This window comes from Macrosteles quadrilineatus, unplaced genomic scaffold, assembly GCF_028750875.1.
Source record: "Macrosteles quadrilineatus isolate MER2022 unplaced genomic scaffold, UCM_ALF_1.0 Scaffold_2__2_contigs__length_208266976, whole genome shotgun sequence".
NCBI classification, from domain to species: Eukaryota; Metazoa; Arthropoda; class Insecta; order Hemiptera; family Cicadellidae; genus Macrosteles; species Macrosteles quadrilineatus.
The window spans coordinates 162,549,763-162,569,505 of record NW_026542595.1 but is presented as its reverse complement, the minus strand read 5'-3'; the positions used below and the strand labels follow the sequence as shown (position 1 = coordinate 162,569,505).

Here is a 19,743-nt window from a genome sequence, read left to right as displayed (position 1 = left end):
TTGACTTGACGTTCAACAAGATGCGAGATATATAACGGGATATGTTTGATATGCAGCCATCCCAAATGACACGTACCGTTCAATAAGCAAAACCTTTATATATGTGCAAACCTCTCTCATACTATAACAGAATAACTTCTGTGATGCGATTAGTGAAATTTGTGATGACCAGCGATCAGCAGCTTCACTTAATTAACTTAAATAGTTACATTGCTGCATGTATTAAGTAACTTTGAACTTGCTTCACTTACGTGTAGCCCACAAGGATGTTCATGAGTGTACTTTTCCCAGCTCCTGAGGGCCCCATGATGGCCGTGAGCTCGCCGGACTTGAAGATGCCATTTATACCCTTGAGAATCCTCTGGTGGCCTGCAAAAATGAATAAATAATTAACAACAATAAACATAAAACAACAAAAAACACACAACAATATTTTTTGTGAACTAGTGCGCACCACAGTGGTACTATGCTGCATTCGAAGCCAGTACGGAATAGCGGTGCAGCAAAGCCGTACAAATCACATATTACAATTTCCCTACAAATTGTGTCTCGATAATTCACTTTCTTACTTAAGCTTCAAGCAGGGGGATGTTTATAAAGATTTATCTGTAGGTAGTATAATCAATGGTCTTACGAAACATTCTTGGTTATTACCGACGAATATTTAGTTGATTCACTATTTATTTTCACTATTCAGTATCGTCATGCACCAATTTTGCGAAAACATAAATCATTCTTTTAATATCTCATTAATGTATACAAATAGTTAAACATCATAGGTGGCATTCAAGATGTAAACGATAATTTTGTAACGGGATTTAACATTATATACAGCCAGTCAATCTTTAACGCGAACACTATTCGTGATCTCGTCTGTCTACGCTACGAACTTTCATTTTTGTGCTTTTAGGTTGAAAACTTGGACTACGGAAAAGTAAATACTAGTTAGTACAGACAAGATAAAGCAAAGTTTTTTTGCGTGTTATTATCAGTTTCAAAGTATAAAGCCGACATTTAGGTAGGTAATTGTATGACAACATCCATGAACGATGGTCTCAGGTTCTTCAAAACCGGTTGAATAACGAAAGATTTCGAACTGTATAATGAACTCAACAATTAAGGTTGGGCATAGTTATGTACAGCGGTCAGATACAAGCTCCTTTACATATTTGAATATTCTAAATATTGTAAACCAGGGAACTGTGATTATTCCTACGGCTGGCCTTACAACGCGTCTGTGATGGAGAAGTCCTTGATTTGATATACCACATAACGGACTGTATGTTGGACATAAACTATGATAGTAGGACTATTAAACACGGTATGTAAACAGGAAATGCAATACATTGTTTAACTTGGCCTTTTATTCAGGTGCTACATGATATTCGAGTGAGCTTCAGAACTACTTAAGACGTTTTTCTCTTTTGTTTTAACATTGATCTGAATAATTTCCACAAAAATTGAAAAAAGTCTTACCTTAAGGAGTAAGGACAAATATTGCACTAATGTTTTTACATAGTGATCAATTAAGTATTAAACATGTCAATTGAATTGCATTAATTGAAATCTAAACCAGGAAAGCTCCAAAAGCTGTTCACAGTAAAGATTGCTCTATTCAGCTATAGACGAGTATCTCAATATAGGAGTAGTACTAATTTGTAATCTAGAAATATAAGACAACATAATTCCGATTCGAAGGAGTATATTTGTCTACTTCTTTAATCTATGGCTAAATGTACCAGGGAGTACTGTGATATACTATGTGATATACAGTAGTTACGACTTTTCCATAATCTACCAATGAAGTTCATTTTAGGGCTGAACGAATAAAAATTGTGACAAATTTTACAATTCATAGTTTTATTAAGTTTCTGAATCAATTGTTTACAATTAAGCTACGATTTTAGTCATATGTAATTTCTCATTATGCAGTTACTACTAAAACATAAACAACAAAAGGCAACTGACAAAAAAGGCAACCTAACAAAAATTGTTGTTTTTTGTCAAAACAGTTATATGAAAATGTTAGCGGTAGGTTTTTTTTTATTTTTATTTTATTTTTTTTTATTAGTTGGGACAACTTTTTATATTGCTTGAAAAAAAAAACAGTGATTATAATAATTTCAAGTGTTAAAAGTGGTAGGAAAAGTCTACATCGTTATGCTAAGGTATTAGGCATTATGCAAAATTTTTACTATAAACATTACATCGAACAGCATTCAATTAATAGTTTTATGACCAAAAAATAAAACACAAAGGGGTGTGACAACCCTATCGTAACTTCAAAGTATCATAGAAAGGCCGTACAACGATTGGCACACATTTTTAGCCAATTTGGAATAGCACCACTGACACAATCATTAGAGGGGATTAAGAAGGGTCAGCCTGAAAGGTCCGGAAAGGCACTATTGGCACAACAGCCCGGCAAGGAAGTAGCAGCCAGGCTGCCAGAATGTGGGAAAATGGAAATTATTTTGTCCCACAAATTCCTTGATGTGGTGCTTATTGGAGTAAGCAAGGTGTAAGTTTGCGCAAAAAATCTGCAGCTACGGTCACTGCACTAGCTGGATCCAAATAAACCTACACTAACCTAACCTAACCAACCTGACCTAACCTAACTTAACATAACCTAACATTTGAAAATACGTGATATAACCGGCAAATGACTGTCGTGCAGAGTTGATGGGGAATTTTAAAATTCCCGTTTTCCCTCGTTCGATGGCGTCTACCAGGTCGAGTGTTGTGCCAATCCAATCGTGCCTTTTCCAAGCAGGCGAGTTGACCCTACTTATCCCGCTCAAATGATTGTGCCAATACTGCCATGGATGGGCAGAAGATCCAAAAATGTGTGCCAATCGTCCCGTTCCCCATAGAAAACCCTTTATTTGCACACCTGAAAGATCCTGAAATAAACTCTGTGTCGAAGTTAGTACCATTATATGTATTTGTGTATAGAAGCTCAACGTTAGGCTGAATACATCGACATGATTGCTTCAGCATTTCAAGCTTCAGCGACTGCTGATCTGACACACTTGCCACCTTCCCTCCACTTTCTCCTGCCTTCCCGCCGTTTCGCCACAGCTGAGCATCCAGCAACAGCTGACTGCAGTGTTGCCAACTCTTACTCAACAATTACAATTAATTTCAGGCGATATTTTATAAGCAAATTTTTTTACAGATGCAACCAATATTATTTGGTGCTTTGTGTGCAAAGTTGTTACAAATTGAAGCCGGAAAGTTGACCGGAGACGTGTGTTTGAAAAAAGAAAAGTTGTGACGAGAAAATACATATAATTATTCGCCAACTAACTACAGGGCTGGCGGGTCTTCACGCAAATTACGTTGCGAGAAGCGGTAATCACGTACGACCTTAACGATTGCGAGATTAGTAGGCGACTTTTGTAGTTTTCTATCCCTAAAATTATTTATATTTTATTTTGACTGAATGTTCAACTATAGAATAGTTTCACGTTATGTTATTTTGTCAAACACCACTGAAATAATTACATAGGAATATTGAATTTTGTTATTCATTGTTTATAGTTTGTTAAGTTACCTCATTATCAATTCTAACTGTGATATAGCACAGATATTAACTGAATTTAGCTGGTTATGAGTAAGAAATAACTAATTTATTTATTTAAACGCAGTATATTTATTATACAGTAAAAACCACTAATAAGTTTAAGTAATATTAGTGTCTGCTGATAAACAATGAATACAAAGTCATTGAGTGAATAAGCGCAACAAGGCTACTGTCGAGAAATCAATATTTAACCTATATTTGCTTGGTAAACTAATTGTGTTATTCAATTAACCAGAGTAAATAGGCATAGAGAAAAGTGTCTTCCATACACGGCAGGTGATAACATGTCAAAAGCAATCTTTCTATGTGCCAGAGGAAAAAGTAAAATAGATCAAACTAATAGTGCGCGGTTAGTCTATATACTCTGTTTGATGAGACCTGTCCGACCTGTCTCATGATCGAAGGTCTACCACGGGACTGGCCAATTGTTAAAGGCCCGAACTAGTCCCGCTCAATCATACGTAGCTCAATCATACGGACTTTAGGGGCTAAGTTACGGCACTATACTGCTATCCTGAAGGACTGGGGACAGATCATAGTGATTCTCTATGGTTTCTTGCTATGTGATGATTCCGTAACCCAGTGGTTTGGAGTCTAACACGCTGTATGTCCACCTATCAATTGAAAAAGATACATCTCTTATAGTTGAGATGAGCTATCTGAGTGTTGGAGATTTCCCTAAGCGTAAATCCAAACGATAATTGTTAATCAAACGAGTATGAAAACCACGAATGTCGACTTAACAAATGGGGGTTTCAACTTGTGCCAAGATACTCTGATATCAGTTATAAGACTTAGTGAGGAGGACAATCATAGCAAGTCGGTTTATTGTGTCATAGATTGTAAAGGAGGAGAGAAAGTCACAGTGTCAGATGGAGCTCATGCCAGAGTGTGGTACTCTGGGTTGCCTGTTGCCTAATGGTATGGTAGGAACTGGGAACTGGCACACTGGCCACCAAACCTACCACACGGCAAATGTCAGCCCGAGGTCGCACCGGGGTACCAGTGTTGGAAGAAATCAATATCATGAGAATGTATTATTGCAGTTTCAATATCACTCAGTTCTAGCTGTCAAGTTGTCCATGAAGATGCCACCACAATATACTAGGTGGCGTTCGCAGAGGCATCCACAAAATTGAGCGGAGTCATCAAGGGTTTATATTATATTGTTTTTGTCTTACTGCAGTCAAAACAGTATTTTTTCATGCATGCGCTGCGGGTCTAAAGTATAGCATTTTTAATATTTAGGGAGTAAAAATCGTTTTTAGCCTCTATGGAGTAAAAATCAGCTGTTGTCAACTCAGTTGTAAATTTCGATTGTAAACGATTGCATGTATCGAAAATATGTATCGATTTGTGCTTCGTAATCATTTTTAACATATTACAGTCTACAGTCTCTTCCCGTAGCATTTTAGCATTGCAGATACATTAATCCATTCCCAAACTCAACACTGCTCACATTTACTACTTCCTTCACCACACCCTACGTCGTGGACCTGTTTCCCTCTCTTCCCATAGCATTTTAGGATTGCAGATACATTAATGTAATTGCCAAAGACAGTTCCCACACTCTGCGCTGTTAGCCTTACTACTTCCTTCACCATTTACTACGTCATTGGCCTATTTCCTTCCTTTCTCATAGCATTTAAGTATTACAAATTCACTTATCCATCTGCTCAAACGGTTCCCCCACTCTGCACTGCCAGCCTTTACTACTTCCTTCACCACTTACGTCGTGGACCTGTATTCATCGCTTTCCATAGCATTTTAGTATTTTAGATACGTTAATCTAATTGCAACAAACATCCCCACTGTCCGTACTGCTAGACTTTACTACTTCTTTCACAATTTCCTATGTCTTGGGCATGCTTCCATTACTTCTCATAGCATTTCAGCATTGCAGATACATTAAAACTGCTACAAACGGTTTCCAGTTCCCACACTCCACACTGCTCACCTTACTACTTATTTCACCTGTTCCTACGTCGCGGATCTGTTTCCCTCTCTTCCCATAGCATTTTAAGATTGCAGATACCTGAATCTAATCGTCATAAACAGATCCCACACTCCGAACAGCTCGCCTTTACTACTTCCTTCGCCACTTCCCACATCGCGGACCTGTTTTCCTCCCTCCCATAGCATTTTATGATTGCAGATAGGCTTATCTTATCGTCATAAACAGTTCCCACACTCCGGACAGCTCGCTTTGACTACTTCCTTTACCACTTCCTACGTCACGGGCCTGTTTCCCTCCCTTTCCCATAGCATTTTTGATTGCCCATACCCTTATCTAATCGTCATAATAGTTCCAACACTCCGGACAGCTCGCCTTGACTACTTCCTTCACCACTTCCTACGTCGCGGACCTGTTTCCCTCCCTTCCCATTGCACTTAAAGATTGCAGATACCTTAATCTAATCGTCATAAACAGTTCCCGCACTCCGGACTACTCGCCTTGACTACTTCCTTCACCACTTCCTACGTCGCGGACCTGTTTTCCTCCCTTCCCATAGCATTTTAGGATTGCAGATACCCTAATCTTATCGTCATAAACAGTCCCCACACTCCGGACTGCTCGCATTTACTACTTCCTTCATATCACTTCCTACGTCACGGACCTGTTTCCCTCTATTCCCATAGCATTTTATGATTGCCTTTACTACTTCCTTCACTACTTCCTACGTCACGGACCTGTTTCCTTCCCTTCCCATAGCATTTTAGGATTGCAGATACCTTAATGTATTCGTCATAAACAGATCCTAGACTTCGCACTGCTACCCTTGACTACAATGTATCGAGTAATCTTAAGTATAATCTTTGCTCAATATTAACAAGTGATGTTTTTCCTTTTGTACTGTATTTGTAATTTCCTAGTATACTGTGGGTAGTTGGCTTATTATGAACACATGCTAAAACTTCAAATCTTTTGTTTACTTTTTACTTGTTATTTAATTCAGCCAACATGGTTACCTAGCAACCCATAAGACTAATGTTAAGAAAATGTGATTTTCAGTTTCATTTTTCTACGGATTCCTGAGAGACTTTTTTAACGCCATATAGATGTTGGCACTCACCGATATGGTCTTTATCACCATGCAAAATTTGAAAACGATTGATTCAGCCGTCTAGGAGGAGTTTGCGTATTACGAAATGCATAAAAGTCGACGTATAAGAGCTTCGCTCGCTTCGCTCGCTCCGCTCAATAATACCTTTGATAATACATAATTCGAATCTGTAATTTAGTAAGCTTATACATGTGAATAATCAAACTTCAACAACTATTCAAATATACGAGACAAAATAAATCGCACATAAATTTTTAAGTGGACCGTTTGAAGAAAATACAGGGTGCGGCAGAAAGAACTCCCCTATTAGGAAAGCTAATAAAAACAAAACCAAGTAAGATATGACATTTTTATTGCTATTAACCAAAAACACACATTATGCCATTTTAAAAAATATAAAATTATAGTGCTTTAAATAAAATGTCGTTTTAATAATCGATAATTTAAAATTATCGTGTTTTAAATAAAATGTCATTTAAATGGAAAGTCTAAGGTATACGAACATCGTCCTCAAAGTTTGGAAGCCCTGAAGGAAAGAATAAGGCATGAAGTTGCAGCCATCTCACCCGACATGACCCGAAAGGTAATGGACAACTACCGGGAACGTTTGAACCAATGTGTTAACACTGGAGGCCGCCATTTAAATGACAATTTATTTAAAACACGATAATTTTAAATTATCGATTAGTATTAGTCACAAAATGAATTATACAGTAGACCTACTACTCTTCATTTTTATTCTTCGGGTGATTAATTTTTGTAGGCCTATAATTATCATGATGAATCACCGAGTTAAGTGGGCCTTTTTTTATATAAAAAAGTTAAAATTTACAAATAGTTTTGTAATTTTAGTTTCATAAACTTGTATACGTAGTCAATTTACTCGTCAATATTCCCCCTTTTGAATAAGTCATCGGTGTGAGTAGTACTATGAGGTAAATGTACAAATACAGGCCAAGATCATTTACATCATCAAATACTTTTAAGTACGTTGTTTACTCGTTATCATAAAATAAAGAGTTGTTTTCCTCTTCGCTGTTAATAGAGCGTGGTCTAGTCGTAAAATTAAGATGTGTGGTATGAGGTTGGTTTAAATTGATTATTTAGTTATTTTAAGGAAAAACTTCGATGATTTAGAGTAACCTTCAAGCTTTCAAGCTCAATGCTTCACGGAAAGCCTAACTCATAATCAGATTGTGAAATGGTAGATTTGTCATTCTCCAATTTATACGTTTTTTTAGGATGATTTGGTTTTGAAACCTTTTGTCGAAGATACCTTAAAGTTGTATCAACTTGGAAATAACACATACGCAATTTTGAATAAAATTTTCCGAATAGTCATATATGAAATCTTATTACTCGAACACCACTTGCAACATTGCGACCCAAATCTCTACCACCATATTTCCCAATTATATGTCCGAATATTGACTCATGACGGGTTTGGAAAGTGGGCGGCTACAAAAATAAAGAATGGATTTGGAAGGAAGGCCTTTTGAAGGCCAAACTACTTACCTTGAATATTAATTTACTAATAGTTTGTAATCTGATGACCGAGTTGAAGGACTTTAGTTTTGGAAATACATAATTTAACATTTTGGAGATGGCAGAAACATTTGCCTAGCCTAGTCAAGGTTCTCACGACACTTCCGGAGAGTTAATCATATTATGATAATCCGTTTTTGTCACAGAAACGAATGAAGGCTTCTTAGAAATTGAACTTTAAACGCCTTTTTAGAAATAATTACAGCAAAAAGTTATGAAACTCTCAAAATATAATTGTAGTTTAAACAGTTCTAGTTTTAATTTTAAGATGTCTTAATGAGATGTAGACAAATCATTGCCACAAAATAAATACAAATTATTTATTCCTCCTAAAATTTGATTCAAGTTATTATACACAGGTATGTTTAACGGAATTATATTATTGATTCTATATTTCAAATTTATATTCCTTGGTATATGAACCAGTTGTGGCCAGTAAATAATCAATAATAGAAGTACGTTAAATCAAAGACTACGGACCAATTATGGTCTATTGTCTGTGGTTAAATTAATATGTCAAAGAGCGCGATACAAATATTTATTTCTTTTATAATGTTTACTATTTAATAGCCTCCCTAAGACATATCTGCACACTTAACATATACATGTTACTGGGCCTACAAAAAGAAAACGAATGTTACAATAACTTCAGTTTGGCATTGTAAAAAATTTCATTGTCTAACCATATAACAGAACAGCCCTTGGCACTAACGTGATCGCACTACTGTATTGGATGGAAGTTAAATAAAGTTACAGTATTAGTATTTCATCCTAAAAACTGGACCCATTCCTAGTATGCGGATGGTATGAAGGTATGAAGGATGGTACTGGTAGTGTTTTTACTATCACAGATTGCAGGTAATAATAAAATATTCTAATGTCGAACGTTTACTGGTTTACAACGTTTCTTGGTAATGGTATTCCGGAAACGAGGGGAATATGAAATATTAGATTCCTGGAAATATACCAACAAAATTAAAATAAGTATGCGAATTCTCGACTAAATGGTGGGAAATACATTTATACATTTGGATTCATGTATTTCAATATAAACCAATAGATGTATAGATGTATAGATGTATTTAGATGTATTGGATTGCACAAAGTGAAGATTTACGACTTATTTACATTAAACTATCAGAGAAAAAAAACGAATATGAATTTTGTTTGAAACTTGTATTTGTATATTGTTATACGTTATACAACTACTGAACTATGAGATCCTCAGTCACAATTCGCTGTGCACGTTAAATACAGTATTATTAAGTTACCAAGAAATCGAGTTAGTACAGGTGAAATTTTATTATCTCTATACCGATGTAATTTTGTCCAATAACCTTTAATTATTTACAACCAACTGATACAATTATATACAAATGGTTTCACAGTACCATACACATTTCAGCTTTTTAACTGTCCACAAATCTATATCCACTACAGTACTTGTATGAATGTAAGCTTAAGCCAGGTCAGTAAACCTATAGCTTAGCATTGAAAAGTCAGTCACGATCCGCCCATTCAAGATTGTAAAGTCGCCAAAGTCTAAAACACAATAAGGAATTTCCTGTCTGATCCTTAGCCTTGACTTTTACCGCCGCCGTGCGGAAATGGTCAGAGATGTGCCGAAAAGCTTAAGAGTGTCCTTGGATTTAAAAACACCACTGGACGCTCTCCACATCTTAGCCTATGATTATACTTCCTCAGTGGTCTATGAGTAGCCTATAGATCGGGTATTATACACAGGGTCGTGCCATACATGCTGGATAGTAGCAGGAAGTACTTGCGGACATTCTGAATTATTCAACCCTATGACGTACGTAGTTTAGTTGAGATCCGAGACAGGTTTGGAGAGTGATTGAGCAATTAAGTTACACGATAGGCGAATTTTTAATTCGAAGAGTAGCCTATGATTTGAGTGCATAGTCATGCCTGCATATACAGCACCCCCGTCGCCAAACTGCAGATCAAGAGACATTATGCCTTGCGGAGATTTTGTTCAAAACAGGTTGAGATAAGGAGATTAAATAAGATAAGGAGATTACACGTTCCATTCATCCTCAGTAACAAACATTTGGTCAATGAACGATAAATAACTATTAATTTGCTGTAAATAAGAAGAAATTATGAGACAGAGGATATCGTTTGGCACTGTCTAATAAGTGTAAAATAAAAAAAAATCGTTGTACCGTACTAAATAAGGAAAAACCCTCTTTGACAATTTCAAAATAAATTTTAAGAAAAATGAAGAAAACAAATATTGGCGTTAGGAAAACCCCTTCCTCCCAAACTTCTTTCCAAAGGCCATATCGGGGCGTAATTTTTTTCAACGAATTTAAGAAGTAGAAGAATTTTTAAGAGATGTATTTTAAAAACACGTCTACTGTCATTATTTATTAATAATTCGACACGAACAATAGTAATTGTAAATAAAAATCGTTTAAGGGTTTTAATTTTACTAACAACTTTAATATTAAGGGCCTAACAAAATGTAACAAAAAAATGGCTATTAAAATCGATTTCGAGTGAAAGGCTACCTAGTAACATTTTAATACAGTATAAAATACTAACAACACAACAAGAAGTTTTTAAATAGAAAATATTATGTCTTCTATCCTGATCAAGCAAATAATGACAATGAGAACGGGAATGTATTCTATCAAAAAATGTATTCCACAATATCTAATATTCAAAACCTGAAGTAATAAAGGAGATTGCCACACAAAATACATTATTCACTACACAATTTACGCTAATATACGATTGTTCACACAGATTACATTAAGATGCAATTACGAAACGTAAATCTGCGCTCTCGGAATGCTCAAGTAGCTTCTGATAGACAGCAATTTGCTACTAGATGATGGATGTAAGGTATAATTATGTTTTATTTACATAACTACTGTGGCGCGGCTCCTGTGAGGTTAGCGGCTGTTCGTTCCGGAGACTCAACAATGGATGGATTGACTTTTTGCACTAGTTGAAGTCTGAACACTAGTTTTATTTCAAAGATTTGAATTTATCCGTGTTTTTTAAAGGGGTATGGCCCTTTCTTAAGGCTGGTGTAAAACAGCTGGCATATAACAATTATTTTTTCCTACAGTCACCCCACAAAGTGGGCTTTCTTGCACAGATTATAGTACAGAAAACCTTACTTTGTAGCACACCAGTATTCCAACCAAACAACACAAAACAGCGTGCTTTTATTATGCACGTAATCCGTGTACGCTTGAAAAATAAGTTGGCAACACTTACTCTAAATCTATACTCTAAAATTACTCTAATCATTATTGTACACAATATATTATCTTTCGTGTGATTCAACTTGCTGTGTGGCTGTATACAAGAAAAGGATCAATTAATTAAACATGTAAACAAAAACAATAGTTAAATTACAAACTTAGACGTGTTGTTCTTAAACTATTTCTTTTTTGAAACCAATTAATACAGAAATGAACATGGTAAATTTTTAACCCCAGAAAAGGTCGCAAAACATTAAGGGGTCTTTAGATTGGGAGAAAGACAAGAACAATCCTAGACACATACAGTATGATATTTCCAAGTTTTACAGCAATCTGATGGGTGGTTCAGTAATTCTATAAATTATATACAGTTTTACAGACATACATTTAACTTTATATGTATAAAGAATAACTAGGTTTGCTGTCGACAAGGAATGAATATAGTTTAAAAAATTTGAGTCAATTAAATCATGTACTACGAATAGCAAATCTGTTATAACGCAAATAAGGATATTTGATAACATGGTGGTACAAGTGTTGCCAAAATAACTGTTAACTACTAATTTATATAAAATTTAATTTATAAGTTTTGTTTTCAAGACTTTTTAGCTCAAGCCGACATAAATATATTGTAATAACCATTAAATGTATTAATTAAACTAATTTAAAAAAACTGCTATAAACTAGTAACTTTCATAAACCTGTTTATAATGGTTTTTCGATTATATCTATTTTAGTTAGAAAAATATATTAGTTTTCTTATGTATTTAATATAGGAAAAAATAATATTATGATAGATGATGATTATGATGACTTTGATGCTTAATCAAATGAGCCTGATTTGAAGTCCAGCAGGTTGTGTTTCTGAGAATGCAATTTACTGTTCCACGAATCATGAAGATCGGTTCCAACAATGCTAGTTGCGTTTGCGTGTCGTGCATCTAGACAAGGCATTGTCTCTCACACTTGTTCTGCGACATTGTCAAAGCACAGGAAACATCTCGGACATTTATTCTATACCACGTCAACTCTCGCCACTCTTAGTATCAAATTGATCATAGTTGTTTAAAATCAAAGAATTTCAGAAACAAAGTGAGTGTAAAATGTACAAATAATTAATTACAAACAACCGTTGACTGTAGTGATAGAATTAGACATTTAAATCCATGATTAATTTGTAGCCATAAAAATTCACGGAGTTGTACTGAACCTCCGACGAGGTGTGCCAATGCTAGTTTCTGAATTCTGTTGAATATCATGGTGACAAAATTAAGAACAATAAACTAAATTAATAATAGTTATTTTCCAACAACCAACTCGTAACTACTGTAAACACTAGATACCTAAACGTCATATTTTTTTATACGTACACTGTTTAATGCACACAGTTCTACGATCAACTAATACGATGAGTATAAGTCTAATCCAATCCGATATTGACCTTAATTACTTGGTAATTAACCAACTAACTATTTAGTCTCAAGGAGTAACCATCCCAGTCGTTGTATCTAAAGATTGGTTGGAAAACTATACGCTTCAACAATAAATACATCTCAGCCATAGTTAAGGCATATAAATTTTCCTATCGGCAGTTTTTCCTGCCCTAACGATTTTAAGTGTTGATCAAAAGAGTAAGATGTTTGTAATATGTTTGTTTCTGAGTAAAACACCGACCACTTTGAATACAACTTAGGAATCAATTAGAAAATCTTCGGAAATTTCCTGTTTGTAAACAAGGGTGATTTAAGGAAGCTCACTTTAAATTACAAATAGATTCAAAGAAGATAAACCAGCAGAGGAGTTGAAAAAGAGTGTTTGGTGAACATTTTTATAAAAGACAGAAGTTCAAGTTGTAATAACCTAGAACACCTGCAAACATTCACAAGACAAACTTATAAACAGAATGGATATTTATACACATATAAGATAATTGATAAACAATTTTTTTGCACCTCTATCTACCTCTATCTTTTGTTGTATTATATCATGTCTTTCGGAATTAAATAACTTTATTAAAATATACAAAGAGAGTAAGTATTGATATTTTGTACCTAATTATTTATGACTTTTCTAATATTTTAGACTTTCCAAAATGTCTACCTAAAAATTTGGAGCCCACGGGGCGTATCTAAGGGATTTTCTTTAAATTAAAAGGCCCTGCATTGGCAAATTCGTCATCTAAATTTGTGTAAAATTTCAACCCAGTATGTTCAGTAAGTAAGCGCTCACCCGAAACTAACACAAGGCTATACAGAATCCACATGCTCTTTAAAATAAAACCGAAAACCGAATAATTGCCGCCTGGAATAACATAATGGACTAACAGTTTTTATGGTACACTCTGGTTTATCTGATTGAAGTTCATGATAAAATAGTTACCATCCCCGATTTTGAGACAAAGAATATCAATTATATATCTAAATTTTAATAATGTTCAATTTTAAAAACACGTGTGAGATTACATTAAAATGTTTTAGAGGTCCCCAAACAAAGTGTATACAAGTTCGTTACCCAATACTCAGGGAACTTATGCCCATTCCCAAAGCAGAAATATACACTTCACAGCTATAGGTATAACAAAGTAGGTCATGCAAGATAGTCGTTTTGGCCCGCATTGGTTGTGCAATATACCGGTACAGATGTCGATGTCAGTTAGTAATCGACCGGTACAGATGTCGATGTCAGTTAGTAATCGACCGGTACATAATATGTACATAACACATATTATCCTCTAATAGTGTGCTCTAATAGTAGGGATGTCTACTCACATAACATATTACACATACATAACATGTACATACAACATATTATGTCGATGCCGGTTAGTAATCAACCGGTACAGATGTCGATGCCGGTTAGTAATCGAAAGTTAATGCTTGAAAGTTGAAAATGGATGCTTTACTTGGTTACTAAAAAATGTAATTCGAGCTATTTATAAGTTGCAACAATTAACTATTTCACGGTATCTGTGTTGTTTATACTGCAGGTCCGAATGTTTATCAGCGTTGCTTTCTACGTCCTTTAACACCATTAATAAAAAAAATACCCCCGCCGCAGCAAACCTGCAGACTAAGCGAATTTCCATTTGACTGATTGGATTTACACTGAAATGTCTACTTAAAAATATAACATTTATTCTCTATTTAAATAGAATTAGTTTGACTAGTACTTAGGTTTGCTGCATCAGGGAGGGTAAAACTGTTTTTTTTTTTGTAAAACGTTAATAGTTAGTAAGAAATGAAAACATTTTCCAAATTTGATCAAAATATGTTCATAAACAAGCAAACTACAACAATTTACTTATTCTCCAAAAGAATAACATGGGAATTTAAATTTACAATTTTTTGGAATTTTCTCCGTAACCATTAGGCGCATAATAACGCTTCAATGTACTAAATTATTTGTTTTTTTAAGCTCTACAAAATGGTTTGAAAAGAAATTGCTAAATTTTATGTTTTTTGGGTCAAAAATGGGAAAAACCTATTTTTACCCCATAAAACCCCCCGTAAACCCCCGTTCCCATGGACCGATCATGCTGGATCGCGAACTCGTTCGAATTAACGTAGGTTTACACGTTTGTACCAAATTTCATCAAAATCGGATAATTTTTGCTCGAGTTATCGTGCTAACGGACACATATATATATATATATATATAAATATATAAATATATAAATATATATATATATATGAATTTGAACGGATGGTGTTTTTGGCCTCTAGGGACCTCAAAATGAAAAAAAAAATCGGTCCCGCGTCCAGGTCTTACCATGAGTACTACGGTAATAGCTTATTCCCTATATGGGAAATTCGCTAAAACATTGACCTTTTTATAAGAGATCCGATCAAACCTTTGTCTTATTTTGTTGGCACTTTTACGCTTTTTACAAAAATGAATATTGTTCTATTTCTATAGTTTGTTTACTATAAGATCAAGAGAGTTTGGTGTGCTTGGATTACGCTTATAAAGTTTACCCGAGGAAAAAGTAATATAAAAATCCGAAAATAAATATAAGAAAAATACAGTATGGCATAAAAAGAATGATAGTGGTTAAAAACTGTTTTTTAAGGAATATTGACTGCAGACTGAGTTTAAACTTTAGTCGTATTCGTAGAGCCATAATTTACTATAATCTACGATTACCACCATAAGATCCAGTTCGACATACATCGTACTCAAAAAGTGGCTAAAAAGGAGTTGGACTCTGACCTACAGGTGAAAAATATATGGACTTTTCTAAAGTCTATTTATTTCTAAGATTTAACTTAACCTAATGTGTCTAATTTCTCTTTTGTAATGATGGTACGCCTGCGGTGAACTTTGCAGTCAGTTATTTAGGTCAAAGTGGGCTACGCCACTCCAGTTCATGCCTCAGTGTTTCAAATTTGCAACCATGCATATGGAACCGGCGGCAGAATTGTTGAACATACTCACTCATTTCCATAACTGATTGGTCCTCTTTCACTGTCTACCTACTAACACATGGGTCAAGGCCAACGCATTTACCTAGAAATCCGCGGGAAAATTGAAAACCTTAAATGGTCTCATGTGATTTGTAGCAAAAGTTGATACTCGTATACGTGTTAGGTTTTATTTCTTACAATGCACATTTAAGTTCGGTAATATAAGTTCTTTTTACGTAAGGAAACATAGTATAAGTTCTCTTAAACCTACAGAGTCTAAATGACCAAAAACACAAAGACAATTACACACATAAAATACCCCCGCCGCAGCAAACCTGCAGACTGAGCGAATTTCAACTTGTCTGATTACATTTGTATTAAAATATTTTCATAAATAAGACATCAAATTTATTCCCAATTTAAATAACATTCGATTTAACGAGTGATTAGGTTTGCTGCTACGGGGAAGGTAAAAAGTGTTTTTTTACCATAACTCAATACTAAAGGATGAAATATAGTATAGTACTATAGTACTATAGTATGAAATTTGCCAAATTGTATCAATATATATCCATAAACAAGTAAACTACAACAGTTTTCATTTTCTCCATAAGTATAACAAGGGAATTTTAAATTACACTTATTTTGAATTTTCTCCGTGACCGTTAGGCGTACAACAGCGCTTCAATATACTATATTATTTCTTTTATTATTTGCCAAATTTTGTGTTTTTATGGGAGAAATGGGAAAACCCGCTTTTTATCCCATAAACCCCCGTTCCCATGGTCCGATTATGCTGGTTCGCGAACTCGTTCGAATAAACATAGGTTTACACGTTTGTACCAAATTTCATCAAAATCGGATCATTTTTGCTCGAGTTATCGCGCTAACGGACACATATTAATTTGAACGGATGGTGTTTTTGTCCTCTAGGGGCCTCAAAACGAAAAGTTAAAATCGGTCCCGGGGCCAGGTCTTACCATGAGTACTACGGTAATATTATTGACTAGTCAAAGGTAATAGCTTATTCCCTATATGGGAAATTCGCTAAAAACCACAAAACTTAACAGCCGTTAACTTAATAAATTAAAAGACCAAATTAAGTCTTATCGTAGATTGTGATGTATTATTTCTTTCTGAGGGCAGCCAAAAAATCACTCCAAAAGGTTTGGAACGTACCTTCACAAAAACGTAAAATATCATAAACTATTTGTATTTAACATGTTGGTGTTTAAAAATGAAAACGACTGTTAGCTATTGAACCGATAGACCATGCGAAGTAACTCGTCTTGCATCAATACCCTTGATTAAGCCCAGATTTCAACCTTGCAAATTAAAAGGTTACCAGATAGGAACGGTGACGTATTTCACAATCGATCATAAATCGTACGTTGTAGATGAAGATAAAGCATAACATTTGAAATCAATTAATGTTGGATCGGTTTATGTTGTCAGGCAGGTTGTATATGTATTGAAGATAGGACACGACCATCAGACGACACCTTGCACCTTGGCCTACTGAGTGAACACGGAGCACGGAGCTATCAGTATGTAACATGTAGCTGTCTACTGGCCGTATGTTAGTGTGGTAAATATGTCCCACTGTAGCACTTGTACTATTCAATCTGACGTGAAGTCTCCTAGGAATTACTTTTTGGCAAATTTCCCATTTTGGAAATAAGCTATTACCGAAGGATTCTAGACCTAGATGTAAACTACGTACAGTAGGCCTATAATCTTTTGATCTGAAGTTCTTAGGTTGTAGTCGGTGCAAGTCTGATTTAATTACAAATCTTTTTCTAGTCTGATATATAAATGAACACGGAACTAGAATACTTATCTATTTGTAAGTATTTTACGTTTAATCTTGCTTTTAATCTCAAATAACTTTGTTATGTAGGTTATCGTTAAACCCTCACCAAACATCAAACATAGCAACATCCGTTTTAAGAAACATAATCAAATAGTATTAACCTAATGAGTGTTAATCTAATATATTAATCTAATGGGCCCGACGAGGCCCTACTCACGTTGTTTACAAAGGATTTACATTCAAACAAACTAAAATCATAAGGTTAACGATATCAGAAGTTGTGAAAATGTTATTTTGATATGCATCAAATTCTAGCTAATAATGGGACATTATGAAGATTTTCGAAATTAATAATCTTTGAAATGGGTGAATAACAAAGCAATCGAACTAAAGGTATCAGGAAGTCTTAAATTAGAAATTTGGTAACGCAATCTACCTTCATTAAAGATGTGTGAAAAGAAGATTCGTTCCAAAATAGTAGTTTATATATGTCATTACGGCTAGCGGATACACAGTCATGCTTTAACTCGAATACACAATTTTTATCCTGTTTACGACCTGAAAAGAAATTAGTTAAAGAGAAAAAAAATCCTAATGAATGTTACCTCTCGGAACACATTTTTACCATTAATTAAAACCATGAGTAAATGTTTTACGGTCAAATACTACCCTTCGTGGGCTCCTTTTGTTCAATACAATATTATATTATAAATCTCTAATCTTACAGCTTTATTTTTAATGCAGTTGAATGTAGTTGTATTTTGAAAATATTTATATGTGGTGTTTTTCAGTTTTCTAAATGCAGTCCATACATTAATCTAATCTATTAATACTTACCAACATGTTGACTACAATTTACATGTAAGAATAGCCCACATACCTGAAACATAAAATGCCCATTAGAAAAATAAAGTAAATGAAAACCATTTAAAAAGTATAAACAAATGCACCTTACAGTAAATTAATATTAAACATTCAATTATCTACTACCATTTACTATACTATGCATGCTTCACTACACAACATGGTTATTACTAAATTGATTATTTAATGACAAATATATGAAATTGAATAAAAATGGGTACAAGGCTATTTCATTTTGGTATGGTATTTATCCCCATTTTACTGAGGTTACAGTATTACTTATTCCACTAAACATTTTATATGCATTTATTTACATTAATACCTTAATACGTAAAGATAACTGGAAATTGTAATTAATTTAGAACAGCTAGGATGTCAAAACAATTTATCTCCTCAATAATTTTGTAATAGCCTAAGTGTTGGAATAATACTCAATAGTTCATTTTACATAAATTAGAACTACACTCACAAGTCATGTATTATTACGATTATTATTTTGTATGTATAACTGTAACGATAGGTAAACCCCGAAGAATCTAAAATCAAGGCGAGATTATGTGCGATTTGTATTGGTATCACTTTGACTCCTCGCCTTACTATTCAATTAATGTTCAATTTTAGTATTTTTCCAGCATTCTTAGTAAGTTCCATAGAGTATATCTATGAAAAAAATATGTAGCATACGCATTATGTTATATGATATAGCATTTTTTTACTTGCTCAAGTTTGTATCGCTTTAAAAATTTTGTGTGCCAATTTGTATTCAACTTTTATTACTGTACCATAAAAATGACTTGCAATGAAATAATAGAATTTCAATTAACTGTGCTTATTAACACATAGACATAGACATATTTTATTCATGAAGGTAAAGAAGAAAGTAAAGAAGAATGTTTCAACTCAAAGGTCCTACGAACAATATGCCAAAGGGCCTTTTGCATGCAGTCAGCTTTCCCAAATTCAAATGAGATATCTGTACGTTTTTCCTGAACCAAAAGATTCCTGAACAGTTTTTTCTCTCTTTCATAAGTCCTTTCAAGGCTGGATCCTTTGTGTTTCGGACGATAATACCCAAATCGACATTACTATTGGCAAAATCTTTCAACTTTTTCCTCAAAGGTTTTTTGTTTCTCCTTTTTTATTTTCCTTAGAGGAAATGATCTGTTAAAACATGTTTGGACAATACCATAAACAAATTAGAATTTACTGTTCACTTTATTGACCTGGT

General features: G+C 34.4%; 1 protein-coding gene across 5 annotated transcripts in view; it reads right to left on the bottom strand.

The window, feature by feature from the left end:
* Positions 1-19,743, bottom strand: part of LOC128985470 (ATP-binding cassette sub-family G member 1-like) — a 95,569-nt gene that overhangs the window by 31,583 nt on the left and 44,243 nt on the right. For all 5 annotated transcript variants that reach the window (XM_054404976.1, XM_054404974.1, XM_054404972.1 and 2 more), the window contains one exon: positions 252-369. In XM_054404976.1, the coding sequence (XP_054260951.1) occupies positions 252-369 (118 nt within the window). The remainder of the gene's footprint in view (positions 1-251; positions 370-19,743) is intronic.